Source organism: Giraffa tippelskirchi, chromosome 6 (assembly GCF_054371585.1).
Source record: "Giraffa tippelskirchi isolate mGirTip1 chromosome 6, T2T-mGirTip1v1.2.pri, whole genome shotgun sequence".
Lineage (NCBI taxonomy): Eukaryota > Metazoa > Chordata > Mammalia > Artiodactyla > Giraffidae > Giraffa > Giraffa tippelskirchi.
Window position 1 is genome coordinate 113,661,338 of NC_137280.1, and position 23,505 is coordinate 113,684,842.

At 45.0% G+C, this 23,505-nt stretch overlaps 1 protein-coding gene across 9 annotated transcripts in view; it reads left to right on the forward strand.

Annotated features, from left to right (window-relative positions):
* The window catches only part of ZNF346 (zinc finger protein 346), a 36,721-nt gene that overhangs the window by 12,929 nt on the left and 287 nt on the right, over positions 1 to 23,505 (forward strand). For 2 of the 9 annotated variants that reach the window (XM_081501941.1, XM_081501948.1), the window contains 3 exons: positions 1,827 to 2,060; positions 9,676 to 9,769; positions 12,272 to 13,717. In XM_081501941.1, coding sequence (XP_081358067.1) covers positions 1,827 to 2,060; positions 9,676 to 9,769; positions 12,272 to 12,359 — 416 coding nt within the window. In that variant the 3' untranslated portion in view covers positions 12,360 to 13,717. Of the gene's footprint in view, positions 1 to 1,826; positions 2,061 to 4,987; positions 5,417 to 9,675; positions 9,770 to 12,271; positions 13,718 to 23,505 lie in introns of those variants that run through there. The other 7 variants (XM_081501942.1, XM_081501946.1, XM_081501947.1 and 4 more) reach the window with 5 other exon arrangements.

Sequence of the window (23,505 nt, forward strand, 5' to 3'; positions counted from 1 at the left end):
TAGTAATGATATGATCATATTGTGTGTATAATTTTCTTTTATACTCTTCTTGCTAATAGAACATTTGTATTTCTCCATGTTATTAAAAAGTTTTTCATAAACATTTTTAATGACAATATCCCATTGCACCACATTCATTTAACCATCCTCTAATGATGAATATTTACGTTTTCTCCCTCTCCTTTGTTGGTGTTTATAAATAACACTACAGTGAATAGTCCTGTAGAATTCTCTTTGTATATTTCAAGTTGTTTCCTGAAAGAAGACTCCCATGGCTCTCATTTTTATTGGATGTCCATTAAATGGTTCCTCCAACTTTAATTAACCATTCACCTCTGATGTTTCTCTTTAGTATCTTTTAAAGAATGACCTTTATGTTTTAATGACTATGATTATCTCTTCTGATATCAAAAATCTACATTCACTGTAGAAAAGGCGGAAAATACTGAAAAGTATCCTTTTACTCAATGCTTTTGGTCTTTCTCTACACATCACCAGTTGTTTTACAGAACTGAGGACAAAAGAAATAGTTTGCTATATAACCTGCTTTTTTTTTCACTCAACACCACATACTGAATATTTTCTAATATTATTGAATATTCTGCAACATCTACATTACTTTTCCAGTGACTTGTTGAGATAATGACTAAGGAAAATTAATAGCCAGGGGAATTGAGAGTCTCTGTACTGGAAAACCATTGTAGGAAAAGCCAGCAGGTTTCTTCTGGCTTGTTGAAAATCCTCAAAACTTCCCCCATTGAAGTGGAAGAGATGAAAGAGCATCTGTGTGTGAGTGCTGCTGACCCCACCCCTCCTCTACCGTTGGTGGGGGTTCTAGGCCACATTCTTAAAGCAGTGGTTACTGGATTGACACCATTCCAGCCACATGGGCTCATTAGTGAGCCATGGCATCCACTTTTTAAAGCAGCAGTGCAGCCTATAGTCAGGACATTTGTTGGCCCACAGAAGGCTTACACATATGCCCATACCAGGCTCTGATTAACTGAATTCATGGACCCGAGCCAGGGATGTATTCTGTAGGTACACACGTGGGCTGTAGCCTTCTTGTCTCCCTGCCACACTCTGGCAGCCTGGCGTAGCAAAGAGGGCAGGGTCTTTAGGGTCACACAGACCTGGATTCACTCATTAACTGAGTGGTCTTGGGTAAGTCATTTCACCCATCTGAGCCTTGTTTTTTCTCTGTACCGTGGCAAGATGATACCTACTGCAAAGCATAATTCTGAGGACCAGAAGAGAAAATATATATACAAAGCTCGTAACTAAATGTCAAGTGTCATTCACCTCTCCCCCACTCAGCCTAGAAGGCAGTGTAGCTTAAAAGGCCCCCTTAGTGTGGTGCCTTTTCTAAGTGACCCTCTAGACCCTCAGGCTGTGCATCTGTGCATTGGCTTCCGGATCTATAACTGGAGTACTTTAAGGATGGGAATAAAACACCCACATTTCTTGTCCTGTGTGCTGTGACATTCTGGGGAGTTCTGAGGGATGAAAAGGCTGCAAGCATGTACATCTCTCATCTATTGTAATTTGGCAGATGGGTAGCAGAAGTGCAGAACCTCCTCGGAATATGAGAAAATAGGGATTCACATGCCTAAAGTAGTTTAAGCTGCCAAATAAAGGAGCCGGTCTTTGGGTTCCCCCGTATCTTCTCAATTAGAGAAGATTTTCACTGTGTGATTCACACAGGCAGTGCCCCATATGCAAGTATGATTAACTAGTGACCCAGCCTTTCTTTGCATTCAGCATACATGAAAGCCTGGCACCTTCTGGGTTTTTTCATTGTTTCTGTTTGAACTTTCTCACCACAGCTCTGTCGAAACGCCTTACAAACCCTTTCCTTATGGCCTCCACCTTAGCCTTGCACCAGAATAGAGAGATGATAGACCCAGACAAGTTCTGCAGCCTCTGCCACGCGACTTTCAATGACCCTGTCATGGCTCAGCAACATTATGTGGGCAAGAAACACAGGAAACAGGAGACCAAACTCAAACTTATGGCACACTACGGACGGCTGGCTGACCCTGCTGTCACTGACTCATCAGGTAAGGGGCCTAGCTCACACCAGAGCTGGATCAGGGCTTGACTGCTAGAGCTCCCTGGACCATCAAGGGTATGCCTTACTTCTTCAGGTCTTCTGAAGCAAGCATTACAAATTCAAATGCTTGCAAAAGCTAGATGGGAAATTTTGATAAGTGAAAAAGCCAGGAAGGGATGTAGTCAGCTGAAGAGTACGTGCCTCTCCTAGGCAGTGCTAAACATTTGTTACCGTGTCTTTCAGTTTTTCAAGAGACTCTGGAAGCCAGATTTACAGCTGACCCTCTTTTCCTCTAGTCCCTGCCCCTGCTTTACTGGGTCCTATCTGGCCATTCCCTCATTGTCTCTTTTCTATTGGCAGGATTCAGGCACTGCAGTGTTTCAGGCCGCTTATCTTAACTTGTATCCATTCTTTTCTTTTATCTCAAGCCAAAGCCTTCTCCTTGTATTCACCCTCCTCCATTTGTCTAAGGCTAAATTACCATATTTAATCCTAGAACTGTATCCTAGATATTTTTTTCTTGCTTAAATCATCTGATTTCTTTATAGATCAACTAAATTCTTTCATGAAAACCTAGGTGGGGGGAAAGGGTATCACATCCCACTTTGATATTAATGTATACAGCATAATTTGATCCCCACAGCATTCCTATAAAATAGTTGTGATTTTCCCAACTTACAAGTAAAGAAGATGAAACTCAGAGTAACACGCTCAGGTCATAAAGCTGATATGACCTGATGTTAATAAATGACAGCATCAGTCAGGGTCTCTACCTCTGTCTGATTCCAAAACTTGCACTCCTTCCCCCTGCCTCCAGCTTTGAGTGTACTTGGCTGGAGGCGCTCCAAGTACAGAGTGTCAGCAGAAACACCAAACTGACTCTGACCCTCTTCTTACTCACAGAGGTGGGGTGTTGACCTAGGATATGCAAGCAGGGACTTCCACTGACAGGACTTCTGCCTTCCCAAACAATTTAGGTTGTTAGCAGCTTGGCTTTTTTTCCCTGCTGGCTTCAGTCCACCCTTGTTCATTCATTCTTTCAGACAGTCGTCCTGCACTTACCAATAGCTGCCATAGTCCAGGCCTTAGGCTAGATGGTCTCATATGTAATTACCTGATTTAATCCTCACAGCAACTCTGTTTTGCACATTTTATTATTCCCATTTTACAAATGAGGACATTAGCATCAGAAAGATGAAATGGTTTGTCCTGGATCCCATGCTAGACTGTGGCAGCCAACACTGAAATCCACGTAAGGTTCTGTGTTAGGTCCACAGAATAGTTTCCATGGGGCTTCTGGCATGTATCATGACAAGTATGGGTCAAATGTGAGATGACCCAGAGTGTCCAGATGTCTCCCACCAGGGTGAGATGCAGCATCTACCAAGCAGATCAAACAAGACTTGGAGTTTGCTTTGCACTCCAGGCCCACGTTTCTCTCATTTACTCAAGAATGCCAAACTAAGTCCTGCATATCATTCAGGTAGCCAAATCCTTCCAGTCGCTGGAACTCTCAACATCCCTTCTGGGTTACTGGAATCCTCTTTTTCTGTACCCCCCATCACCTTCGCTCCCTTCCTTAAGGCCTTGCTTCCTGCACAGATCAGGTCTGCTTTCTCTGCCCCGTTCTGATCCCCTGGTTTCTTCAACCTCAGTACATAGGATTTCAGGTCTATTCATTTCATATAAAGTCAAGAAATGTTTGTTGAGCTCTTTCCTAATATATGCCAGGCATTGTGTATATAACATATATTAATTACCTGTCCATATTCTTATGGAGCTTAGAGTCTAGCAGAGCAGACAGGCATTGAGCAATTAACTACAAGTGTGGCAAGCTTTAGAAAAAGAAACAAATGGTATGCTATGAAGATAACTTAAGATAGAGGAGCAAGGATCAAAGGCTACCAGAAGCAAAAGGGATAGTGTGGGGCAACATGATGCTGTGGAGATGAGCAGGTGTCCAATCATGGCCTTGTAGGTCATGTTTGAGATTTGAGCCTTTATCCTAAGAGCATTGGGAAGCCATTCACATCTTCAGCATTATTAATTAGAGCATTCTAGTTACAAAGTGGAGAATAGTTTAGAATGAGGAGGAAGGGTAATGGAGAGAGACCAACAGTGAGGCTGTTGCAGTAATTTGTAGTGGAGAATGTGGGAGCTTCGACTAAGGTAGCATTGGTAGAGACAGACAGGAGTAGATGTATTTAGGAGGTAGGTAGGAAGTAGAATTGGCCATCCAGTGTGGGAGCTGAAGGAAAGGGAGCAGTCAAGGTTTAGCCTTAAGCCACGAGGTGAATAACCAGGTTTTGGCAGCCTGAGTTTAAGATACTCATGAGATATCCAAGTAGGAATGTTCAAGAGGCAATTGGATATATAGGTGTATACCTAAAAGAAAGGTCTCAGTTAGAGATACTACCATTTTGGTGGTTAGAAACTGCTAAATATTGGTAGTTTCATATGTTTGAAGCTAATAAGTGGTACTTGAAATCAGGGAAATGAATGAGATCCCTTAGAGAGTTTGGAAAGAAAGGAACAAAGGGCCTAAGATTGAGCCCTCTGAAAATTCTAATGTGCTATAAACATGGATGAACCTTGAGGATATTATGAAAGTGAAGTAAATCAGTCACAAAAAGACAATTCCTATATGATTTCACTTGTACGAAATATCTAGAGTAGTCAAACTCATAGAAACAGAAAGTAGAATGTGGTTGCCAGGGATTAGGAGAAGGGAGAAATGGAGAGTTTAATGGGTATAGATTGGCAGTTTCACAAAAATGACAAAAGTTCTGCACAATAATGTGAAGATACTTAACATAATGAAAACACAAATTTATCTAACCCAGAACTGTCCTTTAATATTAACTGAATTGGACACTTAAAATAGATTAGATGGTAAACTTTCTGTTATTTGTATTTTACCACAATTTAAAATAGTAAAAAAAGAAAGAAAGAAAACCAAGACTGAGCCCTCTGGAACTGGCAGTAGTAAATGGTGGAGGTCAAACAAGAGAGACAGCAAAAGAAACTGAGAAGGAACCACCAATGAAGAAAAATCAAGAGTGTGGCATGCCGAAAGCAAGGGCAGGAGACTGAAGGAGGAAGGAATCACCCATGCTGTCAGGTGCTGTTGAGAAGCCAAATAGGAAAAGGTTGCATAAGCATCCATTTTGTCCATTAAGTTAAGATACAGGGAAGCCTCCATTGGCCTCAGAAAGAGCATGTGTGAGCGTAGTGGGGTAGGTTGCAGAATAATTGAGAGACAAGGAAATGGAGAAGCAGTTGTAAACAGGGCTTTCAAAGTCTTGGCAGTAAAAGGGAGGAGATAAAGGTGCTTTTCCAAATAAATCAGATGTTTTAAAATGAGCTCTAGTGACTTATTCTTCATAAAATCACAGGGGGAAACCAGATTATCAAACATGTAAAATGAAAACCAGATAAAAATGGATGAGTGTGGGTACCAAACAAAGCTGTTTTTTAGAGGCACCAGTGAATTCTTTACTTACCCAAGTGATGATTTGAGTCTAGCTTACAGATCAGTATACTCTGCACTGAGATGTACTTTGTATAGGAGAGTCCAGAGACCTGTGGTGCAGAGGAAAGGATGGGGGTTTCACAGACCAGAGGGCAAATCCAGCTCTGATCCCAGGTCATTTAACCTCCCTGAGCTTGCTTCCTGCTCTGATAAACGGAGAAAACCACCTACCTATCTTCCAGCATTGTTATAAGAATCCAAGAGCATAAGTATCCAAAATTTTGTCATGGTGCTTGGTGTTTAATAGATGATGAGTGAGCTATTATAATCTGGGCATCAGTGACTCTTAACCATTAGTGGTTGTTACCCCCACACCAGCCCCGGGTTCCACCCTGGACCTTGCAGGGATGGTGGTTCTGCTAGTCCATTATGAGTCTTTTGCCTGTTGGTGTTGAACCATGAATTCTGGCCTTCAGTGTCTAAAAAAGACCTGAATTCTGACTGTAATAATTTTCCCCTTAAATTCTTTAAAAGGATATGTCTTCCAGGAAATACCTGAAGATACAAGAGAAACAACGGTAGCTGGGAACATTGGCTAGCTTATTGAATTAGAGGAGATTGTTGGTGTTCCCAGCTGCCATGGAAGGCTGGTTAAAAGATACTTTCCACTTTTTTGCCAGCATCACTCATGGAACCTATAAGGGTGAAATACAAATAAGCCAAAACCTCATACTTACTGGACACTTACTACGTGTCAGTTACTTTTATTTGAATGATTACAATAACCTTATAAGGTTGATACTAATATTAACTGCATTTTATAGGTAGGGAACCTAAGTCTCAGGGAAGTCCCACTTTTACACATCTCAGAGAGATTAAGTACCTAGCCTGTGGTCCTACAGGTAAGAAATGATGTAGCTGGAGTTTGAACCTAGGTGATCTCACTCCAGAGCCGTGAGGTTTTAGGATGGCAGATGACTCAAAAGGTGTGTCAGAGGGCTCTTGAAGTCATGTGTACAGTGGCCTGCCTTGCGCAGCTGGCACCAGGCATGCTGGGTAAGTAGAGCCTCGTAGTCAGCCACTCCTGTTTACCATTCACTCTGTGTTCATGAACATGTGACCATCCCTTATTTTCCTCCTCTGTAAGAGAAGGATGGTTTTCATGAGATCCTTATGAGCATCAATCAAAATAATATGAAGTGCATGACTATATCAGTTCAGTTCAGTTCAGTCGCTCAGTGGTGTTCAGCTCTTTGCGACCCCATGAATTGCAGCACGCCAGGCTTCTCTGTCCATCACCAGTTCCCGGAGTCTACCCAAACCCATGTCCATCTAGTCGGTGATGCCATCCAACCATCTCATCCTCTGTTGTCCCCTTCTCCTCCTGCCCCCAATCCTACCCAGCATTAGGGTCTTTTCCAATGAGTCAACTCTTCGCATGAGGTGGCCAAAGTATTGGAGTTTCAGCTTCAACATCAGTCCTTCCAATGAACACCCAGGATTGATCTCCTTTAGGATGGATTGATTGGATCTCCATACAGTCCAAGGGACTCTCAAGAGTCTTCTCCAATACCTCAGTTCAAAAGCATCAATTCTGCGGTGCTCAGCTTTCTTCACCGTCCAACTCTCACATCCATACATGACCACTGGAAAAACCATAGCCTTGAGTAGACGGACTTTTGTTGGCAAAGTAATGTCTCTGCTTTTAAATATGCTATCTAGGTTGGCCATAACCTTCCTTCCAAGGAGTAAGTGTCTCTTAACTTCATGGCTGCAATCACCATCAGCAGTGATTTTGGAGCCCAAAAAAATAAAGTCTGACACTGTTTCCACTCTTTCCCCATCTATTTCCCATGAAGTGATGGGACCAGATGCCATGATCTTAGTTTTCTGAACGTTGAGCTTTAAGCCAACTCTTTCACTCTCCTCTTTCACTTTCATCAAGAGGCTCTTTAGTTCTTCTTCACTTTCTGTCATAAGGGTGGTGTCATCTGCATATCTGAGGTTATTGATATTTCTCCCACCAATCTTGATTCCAGCTTGTGTTTCTTCCAGCCCAGCATTTCTCATGATGTACTCTGCATATAAGTTAAATAAGCAGGGTGACAATATACAGCCTTGACATACTCCTTTTCCTATTTGGAACCAGTCTGTTGTTCCATGTCCAGTTCTAACTGTTGCTTCCTGACCTGCATACAGGTTTCTCAAGAGACAGGTCAGATGGTCTGGTATTCCCATCTCTTTCAGAATTTTCCACAGTTTATTGTGATCCACACAGTCAAAGGCTTTGGCATAGTCAATAAAGCAGAAATAGATGTTTTTCTGGTACTCTCTTGCTTTTTCGATGATCCAGCGGATGTTGGCAATTTGATCTCTGGTTCCTCTGCCTTTTCTAAAACCAGCTTGAACATCTGGAAGTTCACAGTTCACGTATTGCTGAAGCCTGGCTTGGAGAATTTTGAGCATTACTTTACTAGCGTGTGAGATGAGTGCAATTGTGTGGTAGTTTGAGCATTCTTTGGCATTGCCTTTCTTTGGGATTGGAACGAAAACTGACCTTTTCCAGTCCTGTGGCCACTGCTGAGTTTTCCAAATTTGCTGGCATATCGAGTGCAGCACTTTCACAGCATCATCTTTCAGGATGTGAAATAGCTCAACTGGAATTCCATCACCTCCACTAGCTTTGTTCGTAGTGATGCTTTCTAAGGCCCACTTGACTTCACATTCCAGGATGTCTGGCTCTAGGTGAGTGATCACACCATCGTGATTATCTGGGTCGAGAAGATCTGTTTTGTACAGTTCTTCTGTGTATTCTTGCCATCTCTTCTTAATGTCTTCTGCTTCTGTTAGGTCCATACCATTTCTGTCCTTTATTGAGCTTATCTTTGCATGAAATGTTCCTTTGGTATCTCTAATTTTCTTGAAGAGATCTCTAGTCTTTCCCAATCTGTTGTTTTCCTCTATTTCTTTGCACTGATCGCTGAGGAAAGCTTTCTTATCTCTCCTTGCTATTCTTTGGAACTCTGAATTCAGGTGGGAATATCTTTCCTTTTCTCCTTTGCTTTTCGCTTCTCTTCTCTTCCCAGCTATCTGTAAGGCCTCCCCAGACAGCCATTTTGCTATTTTGCATTTCTTTTCCATGAGGATGGCCTTGATCTCTGTCTCCTGTACAATGTCACGAACCTCTGTCCATAGTTCATCAGGCACTCTGTCTATCAGATCTAGTCCCTTAAATCTATTTGTCACTTCTACTGTATACTCATAAGGGATTTGATCTAGGTCACACCTGAATGGACTAGTGGTTTTCCCTACTTTCTTCAATTTCAGTGTGAATTTGGCAATAAGCAGTTCATGATCTGAGCCACAGTCTGCTCCTGGTCTTGTTTTTGCTGACTGTATAGAGCTTCTCCATCTTTGACTGCAAAGAATATAATCAGTCTGATTTTGGTGTTGACCATCTGGTGATATCCATAGTAAATAATAACTGCTTCTTATTGTAAGTATTATAGGTATGGTATAATTGGTTTATAGTTGAGAAAAGCTGAGGATCAGAAAGGCAAAGGGATTTAGTCAAGATCACGTGAATGCAGAGCCAGGAATCCAACCCCATTTCTTGGCTCCTGACCCATGCTCTCTCTGCTAGACCATGTGAAGAAAGGCCACTTTGTCATTGGAGCAGCCCTGTTAGTGAGAAAGGGTATCTGTGAGCCCCGTGGTAGAGAGACAGATTAATTTTCTTTATAGGCCTTCTCACATTGCAAGCCCAAGGAGAGGGCTGCCTTCCCAGAGATCTCTCATCTAAGGGCACAGTCAAGGTGGAAAAGACAGTTACACCAAATGTCACCTCTTTGTTCTGTCAATCATTTATTTCCTCAGCAGACAGCTACTCTGGACCAGGCTCCTTGCTGGGACTCAGGGTACAGGGCAGGGGTGGGAGTGAGGTTCCCAGCTCCAGGGAACACACAGGCACACATGTGCCCCTGATCAGTGAGTCATTGAGGCCTCTAGGATTCTTACCAGGGCCAACGACCTAACCTCACTCCACTCTTCCATCTTCAGAAGGGCATTTGCACATGCTGTCAAAAGCACAGAGTCCCCAGGTCCCTTCTTACTGGATTACTGAGCATCTTGACTTTTACATGTGTTTCAGCCGGGAAGGGCTACCCCTGCAAGACATGCAAGATAGTGCTGAACTCCATAGAACAGTACCAAGCTCATGTCAGCGGCTTCAAACACAAGAACCAGTAAGTAATCACACTTTGAAATTCATGGGTCTGCAGCAGCAGGGCTTCAGAATCAGAACAATGCCAGGTATTCCTTGGCTAAAAAGGAATCCTGGCAGTCTTTTCTTTTTAGTTAGCAGAAGCTTGGTCAGTCAACAGAAGTATCCCCTATGTGAGTTCTCCTGTCAGCTTCTCCCCAGCCTTTAGACCTGTTGGGCTGAAGGTTTTAGTAGAAAAACATAAATGATTCCCTTAGTGGTCTCCTAAATTTTTTGGCTGTTAGCAGTCTAACTGGGGACACACCCCAACCCCAACCCACTACTGGCTTGAAGACCCTAGTCTTCACTGCCATTAGTTCTGTGGCAAGAGCTCCCTCTACAGGTTATTACCAAATATGACCAGGTTCTTTCATTGATCAAATACTGAACACCTCTGAGTGGTAGCCCAGACAGATCCAGTCTGACAGACTCAGTCCCTGCTCTGGTAACCTAACATTCTGATGGGAGGAGACAAAAACAATGACCATGCAAACCACCAATAATTACAAATGGTGATAAGTGCTTTAAAGGGAAGAGACTAACAGAGTTGTCTGTAATAATCTTGAAAATGACTCACATTCTTTGGTTGAGCTCCTGGTCTGTTGCAGGCCATATGCCAAGGAGATTCTCTCAGGTAATCCTCACAATAGTCCTGGGAGGAAAGGGTTATTATTCTGATTTACAGACAAAGGCGACCACCACTCAGAGTAGTGGTATGAGGCTTGGCACTGAGGCTTGGCAGGCTCACAGCATGCTCCTACAGGGCAATGCTGACCAGGGGGTTGTGGTGCCATGTGATATGAACAGGCCAGGTCCGGCTGGGAGGGCTCAGATGGTTCAGTCCCTGCTTCTCAGGAGGGTAGTGTGGACAGTGTGCCACAACATAACCTTCAGAGATAGGAATTATCCCTGTTTTACAGATGAGGAAACGGTTTCAGGCAGATCTGCTGAGATGACTGCCTTGACTTTGGTGACTGGTTCTGCATTGCTTACAGAGCCGAGTGAATTAAAGATGGTAGAAGTGCAGAGTGTTAGGCTCAAAACGTTCTTGGTCCTCTCTGCTCTGCCTGAAGTCTCCTCTCCCACCTGTGGCTTTATTGATAGATACATCTTTAACTGGGAGAACTCGTGAGGCTCCCCTTAGATATGGATTTGAGACAAGCCCTTGCAATTTGGCTTGCATCTCACTTTCAGCATTACAGCTTCAGTTCAGTTCAGTCGTTTAGTCGTGTCTGACTCTTTGTGACCCCATGAACCAGAGCACGCCAGGCCTCCCTGTCCATCACCAACTCCTGGAGTCCACCCAAACCCATGTCCATCGAGTCGATGATGCCATCCAGCCATCTCATCGGTGGCAATTTTGGTAAACAACTCAGAACCAGTCAGAACCTTACCGTGGGGATACCCAGACTTGAAAATGCTAGTGTTGTTTGCTATTTTCTTCTTACACTTTCCAGCTGTGTGACCTTAGGTGAGTCAATAAACCTCTTTGAGCCTCCAATTTCTTTTCTATAAGATTATGGTACAAAAAACAAAACAAAGATTATAGTACAATTTGTTGAACACATAATTCAATCTCATTTAGTTTGCAACAGCATCTCTGAATTAGGACTCCCCCCACCCTCTACAACCCAAGGAAACCTAATATCAGATAGATTAAGTAACTTGCCATAGATCTCATGGTTACTTGGAGTTAGCCCCAGTATTCAAACCTCTAACTCCAAAGCCCATTCATTTTGCTCTGCTATTTCCAAATGGAGCTCTTCTTCCTCACCATATGGGATGAAGTAAGTGTTAGCGATAACATATGTGAAGTCCTAGTCCTGATAAGAGGAGCTGTTAGAGTTAAGCTTTCATTCATTCACCAACAATTTATTGTGCACCTATTATATGTCAAACCCTGTTTTGAGCACCAGGGCTATGGTAGGAACCAAGACCAATGCTTTTCTCTGATCCTTTTGCTCCCCCTCTGATGGTAGAAAGAGATCCTAAACAAATCCAAAACAAATCAGACAGTATCAGGTGATACTAGTGAGGTCATGACTGGAGAGCCACTTGATTCCGTGTGCTGGGAGAATGGTCTTTCTGTCCCATCCAGGTCGTGTAGGGCCCCATAGGCAGAAAAAGTGGTTCAGTATAGAGGAAACACATGGAATCTACTGGAAATCAGTCCGGAATCTACCACACTGTAAAACAGCTTACTGTGGGCAGGTCACTTATACTTTCTGAACTTTAGTTTCCTTGTATATAAAATGGGGGTGTTGGTCCCCCCACCTTGCAAAATTAGCATGAGAACGAAACAGGATACTGAAAGCAGAACACCCGGCCTTGTGCCTGGCATGCAGGGGCCCTTGGTAAAGGAGAGCTGCCCTGCTTATTACTCCTCATCCTGAAAGAGCTGTACTATCATTAGAATAAGCTACCTGGGATACCATTACAACCACTACAAACTAACCCTATGCCTTTGTTCCTTCTCAAATTACAGGTCACCAAAAACAGTGGCATCACCTCTGGGCCAGATTCCCATGCAAAGGCAACCCATTCAGAAAGACTCATCCACCTTGGAAAACTAGAGGTGTTTCTGTCCAGCAACCCAGGTTGAATCGGCCATGAGCCAGCTTCCTGTTACTATGGTCAGCCCTTGGCTCCCTCTTCCTCCTTTCTTACACCCGGAGAATACACAGGCCTGAGGCAGGAGTAAACCATAGACAGCCTCTGATTGGCCCAGGCAAATCTACTCCTCCTCCTCCCCTTTGGAATCGGCCCGGTAGGTTAGAGTAAGGGAAGCAGAGATGTTGACAGGACTTGGGATTTCCCAGGGTGGTAATTTGGAGGATGGCCTTTCCCCTTTGTCAGCCCCTCCGGGCCATATGTCGTGAGACCCCAGGCCTGTCTTTCCGCTAGAGGTTACTTTTGGACCACTCCCTGCAGCTAAAGAACAGAGGTCTCCCTAAGCTCTAGGCATCTCCAGTGAAACCCGGAATTTTCACTCCAGGCCTTGGCCTAGGTAGAAAAGGGCAGATGAAAGTGGCTGCCACATGGAGGCTTGGAGTTCATGTGACGCTTCCCGCCCCCCAAAGAGTGTGAGCTTTCCTGAGCCTGGTATCCGATGCTGGCCAGTTGCCCAGATTTCTGCCCACTGTGAAGTCTCCTCCTGGAGCTGTGACACAGTCTTGGCAGAGCACTGCTATCCCGCTTTCCCCTCCACAGTTCCTGAATGGTGCTAAGGACCTGCAGTAACTGGGGACAAGCTAGAGCCGAAGGAGGCCTCAGTGCCCAGTGGGATCACGGAAAATGCCAACAGAGGCCTTTCCCCTCCTCCATCAGAGGTGCTCTGGCACAGGGTCATGTGGGAAGGTCCCCACGTAAAAATTTCCTGGATGGCTCTCTCCCTTTAAAGGGAAACTGCCCTCATGCCAGCCAGCTCCGAGGTTGACCACTGCCCTTCGGCCCTACTGGTCCTCTTGTTCCCCTTGCGCAGCAGACCATCCGCTCAGGCTGCTGTGGTGCTAGTCCTCCCCCATCGTCCACTAGGAGATTCTGGAGACCAAGGAGCAAGATGGACCCTTAAGGGAAAAGAAAAGAGAGCTGGTGTAAGCTTTGGAGTGAGGAAACAGCTATGTCCCCAACCCCAAATGTAGATTTCTACAACACTGCTGTGCTTTATGGCCTGGGACTTCACTGGGAGTGGACTTTACCTCATAGCTTTCAAACAGGAATTCCATGGAGGGTCACCCTCTGAGGTCCCTCCTCACCGGGTCAGAGAAGTCCACAGCTGCTCTCGTGGGCTCCTCCCTCCACTCCCTGTCCCTTCGCCTGTAAATGCCTTTATGTATTGTGTGTGGGTGTGCGTGTGTGTATGTGCTTATGCTCTATCTTTTGGTCACTGAAGCATCTAAATAAAGAATTTCTCCCATGAGCCAGACTGCAACTCAACAGATCTGAGATTTGAATCATCTAGTATGTGTATCTTTACCCTTTGCCCTCGCCATGCCAAGACTTCCTGCATCCTAAGTAGTGATTTTAGGAGCTGGGACAGAAACAGATATCCAAATTGCTTGGCAGCTCTGTAGAAGTCCTACAGAGTCCAGGTGCCCTAAATTCAATACAAGCTTATCTGCTCATCTACCTCCCCATGTCCTAGAGGGCCTCACAGAGGTCTCTAGAAGGTTTAAGCTGGGAATCTAGTTTGTTTGAGATGATCATGTGGCTGTTATGTGAGAAGAAATTCAGGGGAGCAGGAAAGGAGATGTACAGGGAGGCCAAAATGGAAGCTGTGTCCAATTTGACTCTCTCCAGGCCAACTCCTTCAGGGCAGAGACCTAGCGTCATTCTTCCCCATTCTTCTGATGGACAGAGTGGTTTGTCGTGCAGTGTTTGTTGAATGAAAGAATGAATGAATGAGGATGCATAAGAAGAGATGGGCTTTTCCTGCTCAGCTCATACACAGCTTGTAGGCTTGTTCCATGGGACTTGTGATTCTTGGAAAAACCTTTTCTATGTCCCAGAAATGAGCTGGGAAAGGAGTGCATGTGATGACTTCAGCAGCCTTTTTTGCTTCAGCCAGATCTGAGGAAGGTGCCCAGGTGGCCTGAACTCCCATTCTTCACTCAGCAGACTATTCTTGGGAACCTGCTGTTCACCGCTGGGAAAGGCCCTACACAGCTCTCAGCTTCCAAAGCCTAGACTGCCTTAGCAGTTTCCTCAGTGTCGTTCTACCCCAACCAAGATGTCATGATCAGCCCTACCTACCAGGCAAGGAAGCAAAAGGCAGAGAGGTGAGTGAGCTGCCAGAATATGAGCCCTTGACCTGCAGGACCTCTTAGTCAGGATTCAAGAGTCCTACCAGCTGTGTGCCCAGCCCTGTTGGCCTGGGATTGCAGGAATGAACATTCTCTTAGAACCCTTGGGTAGCCATACAGTCAAAGATCATTATGGTGATAGAGGGTTATATAGGATGCTCTGGGAATGCACAAAGATGCAGGCACTAACTCAGCCAAGGGTATGAAAACACTGAAGAAATTGGGAAACTAGCATTGGGTCTCTATAACAACCTTTTGAGCTAGGAGATGACACTGCATTTTATAGAAAAAGAACAAGGTTCAAAAAGATACAGTGATTTGCCTAAGGTCTCGCTGCTAAGAGCAAAATGGAGCATAGAATCTGGTTCTCCAGATTCCTTGTCTTTATAAACAAGGACCAGAGTACTTCCCCCGTGACCCCTGGGCCTGCCTCACTCATCTGGCAGGGCCACAGTCTCACAGAGTGAGTAGCCACTCAGCAGGGGCGGCAGCGGCAACATCAAAATGAGATTGGACAAGGCTCTATGGTTATTTTATATTCCCAGCCCCCTTCCCCTCTCATAATTTTACGCAAGATTCCTGGTGTATTAGACTCTAGTTGTAACTGTGAGAAACTTAAAGTGATTATCTAAAAAAGGAAATTTATTGCTTCTCCGAATGAAACAACCTTGTACAGGAATGGCTAGATTCAGGTTCTGACACAGTCATCTCTGGTTTGCCCTGTGTGACCTCTTTCCCTGGGCAAACTTTCTCCAGAATGTGGAGACAGCCTCTGGCAGCTTCAGGTTTATATCCTAATAGGTTGGTAACTGCAGTGGAAAGAACATCTTTTTCTTGGTACCAGTAAAAAATGCTGGGATTGACTCATTAGCCCATCTGGATCTGTTCCCATCCCTAAACCAGTCACTGCAGCTAGGGGAAACGGTCCTCTGGGCACCTGGAAAGGAGTGAGTCCCACCTACAACACAATGACTGAAAGAAGGAGAGATGTGCTTGCATCAAAGAGGAAAGTGCAGAGCTCCCTCCGTCCCAAGGGAAAAGAGTGGACGTGGAGGGCAAAAATAACTGTTGTTGTCAGCCATATTCAAAGATTATCTTGACTTGATCATTGCTTTTCTAATGTTTTGAAATACACCATACATTCAATAATGTGAGCCAAATTTTTTAGAGTACACTTTGATGAGGCTAGTGTATCCATATGGTCAGTCGGCCTCTAGACCAAGAGAGAAAACATCACCAGTCCCCAGAGGCTGGCCTTGTTCCCTTCCTAGTCAGTATCCCACAGAAGCAAACACTATCTTGACCTGTCTCACCATAGATTTGTTTTGCTTGCCCTTCAGTTTTATAAAAAAGGACTCGTCCATGCATCCACTTGTGTTCAATATTATGTCTGTGAGATTGATCCATGTTATTGTGTGTATCAGAAGTTCATTAAAAAAAAAAAGTTTATTTCATGCTGTATGCTGCTGCTAAGTCACTTCAGTCGTGTCCGACTCTGTGTGACCCCACAGATGGCAGCCCACCAGGCTCCCCCGTCCCTGGGATTCTCCAGGCAAGAACACTGGAGTGGGTTGCCATTTCCTTCTCCAATGCATGAAAGGGAAAGTGAAAGTGAAGTCGCTCAGTCATGTCCGACCCTGAGCGAACCCATGGACTGCAGCCTGCCAGGCTCCTCTGTCCATAGGATTTTCCAGGCAAGAGTACTGGAGTGGGTTGCCATTTCCTTCTCTGTTTCATGCTGTATAGTAGTCCATTATATGAATATACCATACTTTACCCACTCTACTGCTAATGGACAATTGGGTTGTTTCTAGTTTTGAACTATTATAAATAAAGCCACTATGAAAAATTTTTGTTATGTGTCATTTGGTGTACACGTGCACGCATACACTCAGGAATAGAATTGCTACATCGTAGGGTAGGTGCATGTTTAGCTGGACTAGATAATGCCAAATGCTTTCCAGAGTGATTCTACCAACTTACATTCCCACCTGCAGTGTAGAGTTCCTGCTCCACATCCTTGTCAGCACTTGGTATTGTTCATCTTTCTAATTGTGACCATTCTGGTGGCACCCAGGAATTTGAACCCAAGAGTCTTATTTTTTCATCAAGGTTCCTCTTACTCTGAGCACCCCTGAGATCAGGTTTGAATTTCTGTAGCCTGAAATATTCTCCAGTGTGGCCCAGGACCCACAATACACAACCCAGCAGATAAACGTTAGAGGGAGCCCCTGCCCATGACTCCACCGGCCAAGGAAGTTCTCATGGAAGAAGAGGTATTAGCCCTGGAGAGGTAGCCTAGTGAAGCAGCAAAGAACTCAGGCTCTGGGACTTCCCTGGAGGTCCCGTGGTTAAGACTTCGCTTCCACTGCAGGGAGCACGGGTTTGATCCCTGGTTAGGTAAGATCCTGCATGCCACATAACATGGCCAAGGGGAGACAACAAAAAGTACCTACTAAGAGCTCAGGCTCCAGAATGGGTAAAATGTTAGTACTCACTTACCTTATAGGGTTATTTAAAAGAATATATGGGTGCTAAGTCACTTCAGTCGTGTATGACTCTTTGTGACCCTATGGATTGTAGCCCGCCAGGCTCCTCTGTACATGGGGTTCTCCAGGCAAGTATAATACTGGAGTGGGTTGTCATTTCCTTTTCCAGGGGATCTCCCAACCCAGGGATCGAACCTGAGTCTCTTGAGTCTCCTGCATTGGCAGGCAGGTTCTTTACTACTAGTGCCACCTGGAAAGCCCAAAAGAATAGATATATATGAAAAAATTACTGTGACTGACACGTGATAGAAGCTATGTGAATGATGACTACTGTTTCTATCATTGGCCAGAATTAAGCTCTGGGTCTCCTTGGGGAGGGAAGTCTATAGGTAGATGGCATCTGGCTCAGCCCCCTGTATTAAGACTCAGTGATTTATGAAATGTCAGAAACCTATTTCAATCTGATTGAGGGAGGAAAAAAAGGCAACATGCAGGCCAAAGATGATTCTCCCCTGGGCTCTAGCAAGCAGTCATCTTCCACTGATACGGAACCTCAACCTATCACTGCACCCCAAGCCCTACAGCCAATGACATCTGAAGAGAAGATGAAATGGAATCGTGCAGGTAAAGCTCTTAGCTCAGAACTGGATGCACCAACCACTCAATACAGACACAAGACTGTGTATGTGCCAGGAGCTGTATGATTCTGGATCCCTGGATATTGGTCTGAGCCCTGCCACCAGCTTCATGTGACCTGAGGCCTTCATATTTTCTTGTGAAGTAGAAATTAGAAGAAATCATAGTTCTCAGCCAGAGTTCTAAAGAGGTAGTGACAGGCAGGGATTCTTCCAAGAAATAGTAAAAAAGAAAGCCCTTCCCTCACAACAGCCCCTGTCAGATGAGCTGTTCCAACCCTTAACCAGGCCTTCTGATGGGCAGCCAATAGTGTCAAATAGGAAAAACAACTTCTCCCTTTCACCGTCTGTCCACCTAGTGACCTCACCTACTCTGCCTTGTGTCAAGCCCACATTACAGACAGGGCAGACACAGCTCTGCTCTAGCACTCCCAAGCTTGCTGTTGTCCACAAATGCTGCTTCCATCCATCCAGGAGCTTCAAAACCGGGAAGAAATCTTAACGGTTCTGGGAAAAGGTCAACTCTGTAGTGCAATGACCCCACTGGCCACTAGGTGGAGAAAGCTCCTTTTTTTGCTGGACAAAGTGGACCCGTCTCAGGACCTTAACTGTTTGATTTAATGCCAAAGAGAACAGAATGACTTTTTCTGAGCCTCTGTATTTGATATTTCATTTAGCATTCAAGACTATTTGAAAAGGTTCGTTTTAACAGGAAAAATACAGAGGCAAACTCTTGCAAAGCTTACACAACTAAGACATAGTGTGCAGAGATATGACCCCCATGATCCCAAGTTTTAACACACTTTACCAGGGGTCCCTTGGGGGATAACTCTGAGGGCTATAATTTAGTCACTTTCCCAGGAGTACACCTGATGTCTAGCCTGCTCATCAGCCTTTTTTTTAAAACTCTCTTCATTTGAGTGATGTCTCTGCTCCATTCTTTAGACCCTGTGGTTCTGAGAGACTGACCCCACCCACTCCCTGGTTCCAGGGGTGAACCTGTGACCTAAACATGGGCAATCAGAATCATAAGTCTGGAGCTGTTAGTAGCCATGTTTGCCAATATATAAGGATAGTCTGCCTGATAATTAAGCCAACATAGGGTTTCCCTGGTGGCTCAGATGGTAAAGTGTCTGCCTGCAATTCGGGAGACCCAGGTTCGATCCCTGGGTCAGGAAGATCCCCTGGAGAAAGAAATGGAAACCCACTCCAGTACTCTTGCCTGGAAAATTCCATGGAGGGAAAAGCCTGGTAGGCTACAGTCCATGTGGTTCCAGAGAGTCGGACACAACTGAGCGACTTCATTTTCAGAGGAAAACAGAGCTGAGAGATAAGAAAAGACTGATTTCTAATAAGCATCTGGATCCAACCATGCCTGAAGCTAATACTCTCAGGACTTTTTAGTTATGAATTAATACATTCCTTTTCCCTTAAGTCAGTTTAAGTTGACTTTCTATCACTTCAACCGAGAGTGCCCCCTAATACATTTCTACCCATCCTGAGAAGATCACTGACCCTCAAGGCTGAGTTGCCTGCCTTTCTTTGCTCCCAGATGCCTTATGCCTCCTCTAGCATTACTATTAATATTCTCTGTTACGGTCAGCTTCCCTGGTGGCTCAGACAGTAAAGAAACTGCCTGCAATGCTCAGAGACCCATGCTTAATCCCTGAATCGGGAAGATTCCCTGGAAAAGAGAATGACAACCCACTCCAGTATTCTTGCCTGGAGAATCCCATGGCCAGAGGAGCCTGGCGGACTACAGTCCATGGGGTGGCAAAGAGTTGGACACGACTGAGCAACTAACACTTTCATTTAAAACTAGAAACTCTTTCAGGTCAGGAACTGGATCTTATTCATTACCCTGAGTCCCTGGTGCTTAGCATAGGACTGATTATCTTGATAACTGCTTTGTGATCAGTAAATTAATGGATAAGTGAATATGGGCTGGTAGGGACCATTGCTGGAATTTTACACAAAGACTTCTTGAAGGAGCAGAGTCTCTAGTGATTATCAAGGTCAAAGGAACCAGGTTGCTGGGTGGGAATAGAGTGGAAGGGCATAGAAGGTATGGGGTATAGTAGATTGTTTCAATAATGGCCTCTCAGGATTTTTGGCCTCCTGGGTCTGTGCCCTTTTGCAAAGTGACTTTGTCACTCTAGGCATCAAGATGCATGCGTGCATGCTAAGCTGCTTCAGTTGTGTCCAACTCTTTGCGAGCCAATGGACTGTCGCCCACCAGGCTTCTCTGTCCATGGGATTCTCCAGGCAAAAATACTTAGTGGGTTGCCGTGTCCTCCTCTAGGGGATCTTCCTGACCCAGGGATCGAACTTGAGTCTTTGACATCTGCATTCGCAGGCAGGTTCTTTACCACTAGCACTACCTGGAAAACCCAGGCATCAAGATAGGAAGTCCATTTCACAATCCCTTGAATCTAGACTGACCTCGAGACTTGCTTTGCTCAGAGAATGTAGGAATGTGACACTGTGCAACTTTCAAAGCTAGAGCATAGGCCTTGAAGCTTCCACTCCCGCCATGTTGAAAAGAAGCCTGGACTAGACCACATGGAGACAGAAGCCAGTAGCCAGTTCCACATGCATGAAGGAGAACATCTTCAACTTTCCAGTCTAAGGGGAACCACCAACATAGGTGATCTCAGGAGGGAGAAGCAGAAGTGCCAAGCTGAGCCCAGCTAATCAATAGAATCACAAGGAAAAATAATGTTTTAAATCACTATGTTTGGGGATGATTCATTGCACAGTAAAGGATCACAGAATCACCAAGTACAGTATCTATCCCTTGTTTTGGCTTCCTTGTATCTATTTACCCTTCTTCCTATAATAGGATTTTCCTGGAAAAGCCCCGCCCTCAGCTCCTGTGGTCTGGGTGGATCCGACTCTACCCTCCTGGCCTCTGCTAGAAGCTTTGGGAAGGTCTTGAGCCCAGAGTTGTTGGTGACCTTCTTTGTTACTTCTTGGAGAGCATCTGCTGGAGAAAGGAGCCTTTGGGAAGAAAACAGGAAAGAGAACGGGTCCTGATCCAGCTGTTCCTGGAGACTGTCCGCCCCTGAACTTTAAAAGGCAAAGGCCAATCAATTTTGTATTAGCCTATTCAGTTCGGTCCCTCAGTTGTGTCCGACTCTCTGCAACCCCATGGACTGCAGCACACCAGGCTTCCCTCTCCATCACCAACTCCCAGAGCTTATGCAAACTCATATTCATCAAGTTGGTGATGCCATCCAACCATCTCATCCTCTGTCCTCCCCTTCTCCTCCCACCTTCAATCTTCAATAAGCTGATTAGAGTTGGGAAATCTGTTTCTTGCACCTGAGGGCCAGGAAGTTGGCTAGGAGCTGAGCAGTTAGTTCCTGGCAGAGGGCTGTTAGGGTAGGAGAGAGCTGTGGGAAAGTGAATTTGTTTTTCCTCAATGCCTCCTGTATGCCAGGATCCTGGAATGAGACACGATCTCTGTCCCAGAGGAACCAATGGGTACAAGTTACTCATTACAATTATGATAAAGTGCTGGGAAGGAAAACGACTGTGCAGCTAAAGCATATAACTGAGGGGACTGAGCCTAGGCTGGGGGAGGGGCAGGAAAGGTCTCCCTGAGGAAGTGACCTTCAAACTAAGACTGGAAGGTTGAATAGGAACTAGACTGTGGGTGATGGGTAACAGGTGCAGGGGAGGGGGAGGTGATATTCTAGGCAGAGGAACAGTGTGTGCCAAGGCCTTGAGGCAAGAAGATGCTTGTCATCTTGAAGAAGGGAGAATATGTCACCATGTAAGGGGAGAGACTAGCAGGGCCAAGTCCCCTGGGGTGAATCAAGATTTTCAACAGAAAGCCGCAGAAATAAATTCCAGCTAGTTAAAATTCAAGAAACTACCAAGAGCACTAAAGAACTGGGCTTGAGGTATAGAACCCCTATCACATCACAGGACAGGTACAGAAAGGACACCACTCTCCCCGCCTATACTAAGCTCTGGACACTGCTGCCTGTGCCAGTAGCCCAGCCAGTCCTGACTCTGGATGAGAGTTCACTACCCTGTGCCCAGGACCTCAGTCTTGTCACCACAGCCCCCACCAGAGAAAATTGCTCCTAGGCCTCCCCAGCCCAACTTGTGGGCATCACTGGCTCTCTGGAGTAGATGGCGTGAACTGGAAGAGCCTGGACCTTAGCTGGAAGAGAAACCTGGAGAACAGCTAACATTTTTGGCGGAAAATGGGAGCATTTCCCAAACCTTAGAAAAGGGTTCAGACAACAAACACCAGAGTAAGATCTGGTCTCATAGTGGTTTTATTATAGTCTTATAGTGGTCTTATATGGCCATGCATTTTTTAAACTATTCCTCTCTTCAGGAAGTCAAGTTTTAATTTCCTCTCCCCCACCCCACTCTCTACCTTGAGTGGCTTATACTGAGTGATTCACTTCTGGCAACCAGAATAATGTAGAAACGACAGAGTATGACTCTCGAGTAAATCATAAAAGACATGCAGTCAGTCTTTCTTGGATCACCAGCTCTGAAGGAAACCAGCTAACATGTCCTGAGGACACTCAAGCAGCCCTGTAGAAAGGCTTGTGTGGAGAGAACTGAAGGGCTCCTGTCAACAGCCAGCCAAATGTTTGTTATTTTAAGCCATTAAGTTTTGGGGTAATTTGTTATACAGTCATAGATAACTAATACAGGTTTGGGGTAATTTATTGTACAGTCATAGATAACTAATACAGGTTTGGGGTAATTTGTTATACGGTCACAGTTAACTAATACAGGTCTTTATTCTAAAAGCAATGGGAAGCCATTGAGTGGTTTTAAACACATGGAAGCAGAGACATGATGAATTTGCTGACATGTGAACAGATGAACAGTATGGTCTAAGAGCCAACAGAGGATGGTGGAGACACAAAGGAGGGAGGAATAATTTCTACTGGGGAAGATATTTATTAAGAGCCTTTTATGTATAAAGAGTTTGGGGGAAAACAAAAGTCAAATTAACTTAAGAAAAAAAAGTATTTGGCTCACATAAGTGGAAGGTTCGAAGAAGTAATGGCTTCAGGCATGGCTGGATCCAAGCACACTCCATCTCTTGGCCCTCTTGTTTCCTGTGTTGGCTTCACTCACAGGCAGATTTACTCAAGCAGCTCTCGACTTCCATATTCATACCTCAGAAACCTCTGAGAGTGTTAGCTTCCCATTAGTTCCAATAAAAGGCCTAGATAGCCTCTCACTGGCCCGGCTAGAGCCATATGCTCATCCCTAACCTGGTCATAATAGGCTGAAGATGGAATATCTTCATTGTCCAGGTGAAGGGACACACACCCACCAGAGGACCAGGGAGAAGTGTTGGCTCTACCCAAACCTCTCATGAATTCAGAGTAAGAGAGGGCCAGGACCTCAAAGAAGAGGTCCTGTTTCCACAGAGAGGGAAAGGATTTAAATGTCCAGATCAGGGTGGTCAGGAAGGGTCTCAGAGAGGATGGAATGCTTGAGAGGAGTCCAGAAACCCGAATGGCAGGCATCTGGTGGGATAACTGGGGGGGGAAGGGGAAGGAGGGACAGGCAGGAAGGATAATCCCAAAAAAGAAGAACAGCAAGTACAAAGGCATCAGATGTGAAAAATCAAATCTGTTCAGGAGGGAGTTCAGTGCAGCTGGAAATCATAGAGGGGAAATTGGACAGGAGAGAGTAGTAGACACCAGTCTTAAAGGGTCCTGAGTGCTAGGCTAAAGAGCTGGGGATACCAATGGGTGGTGGGGAGAGAGTAGTTGAAGCTGAGGAGTGACTGGATTCGGTTTGTGT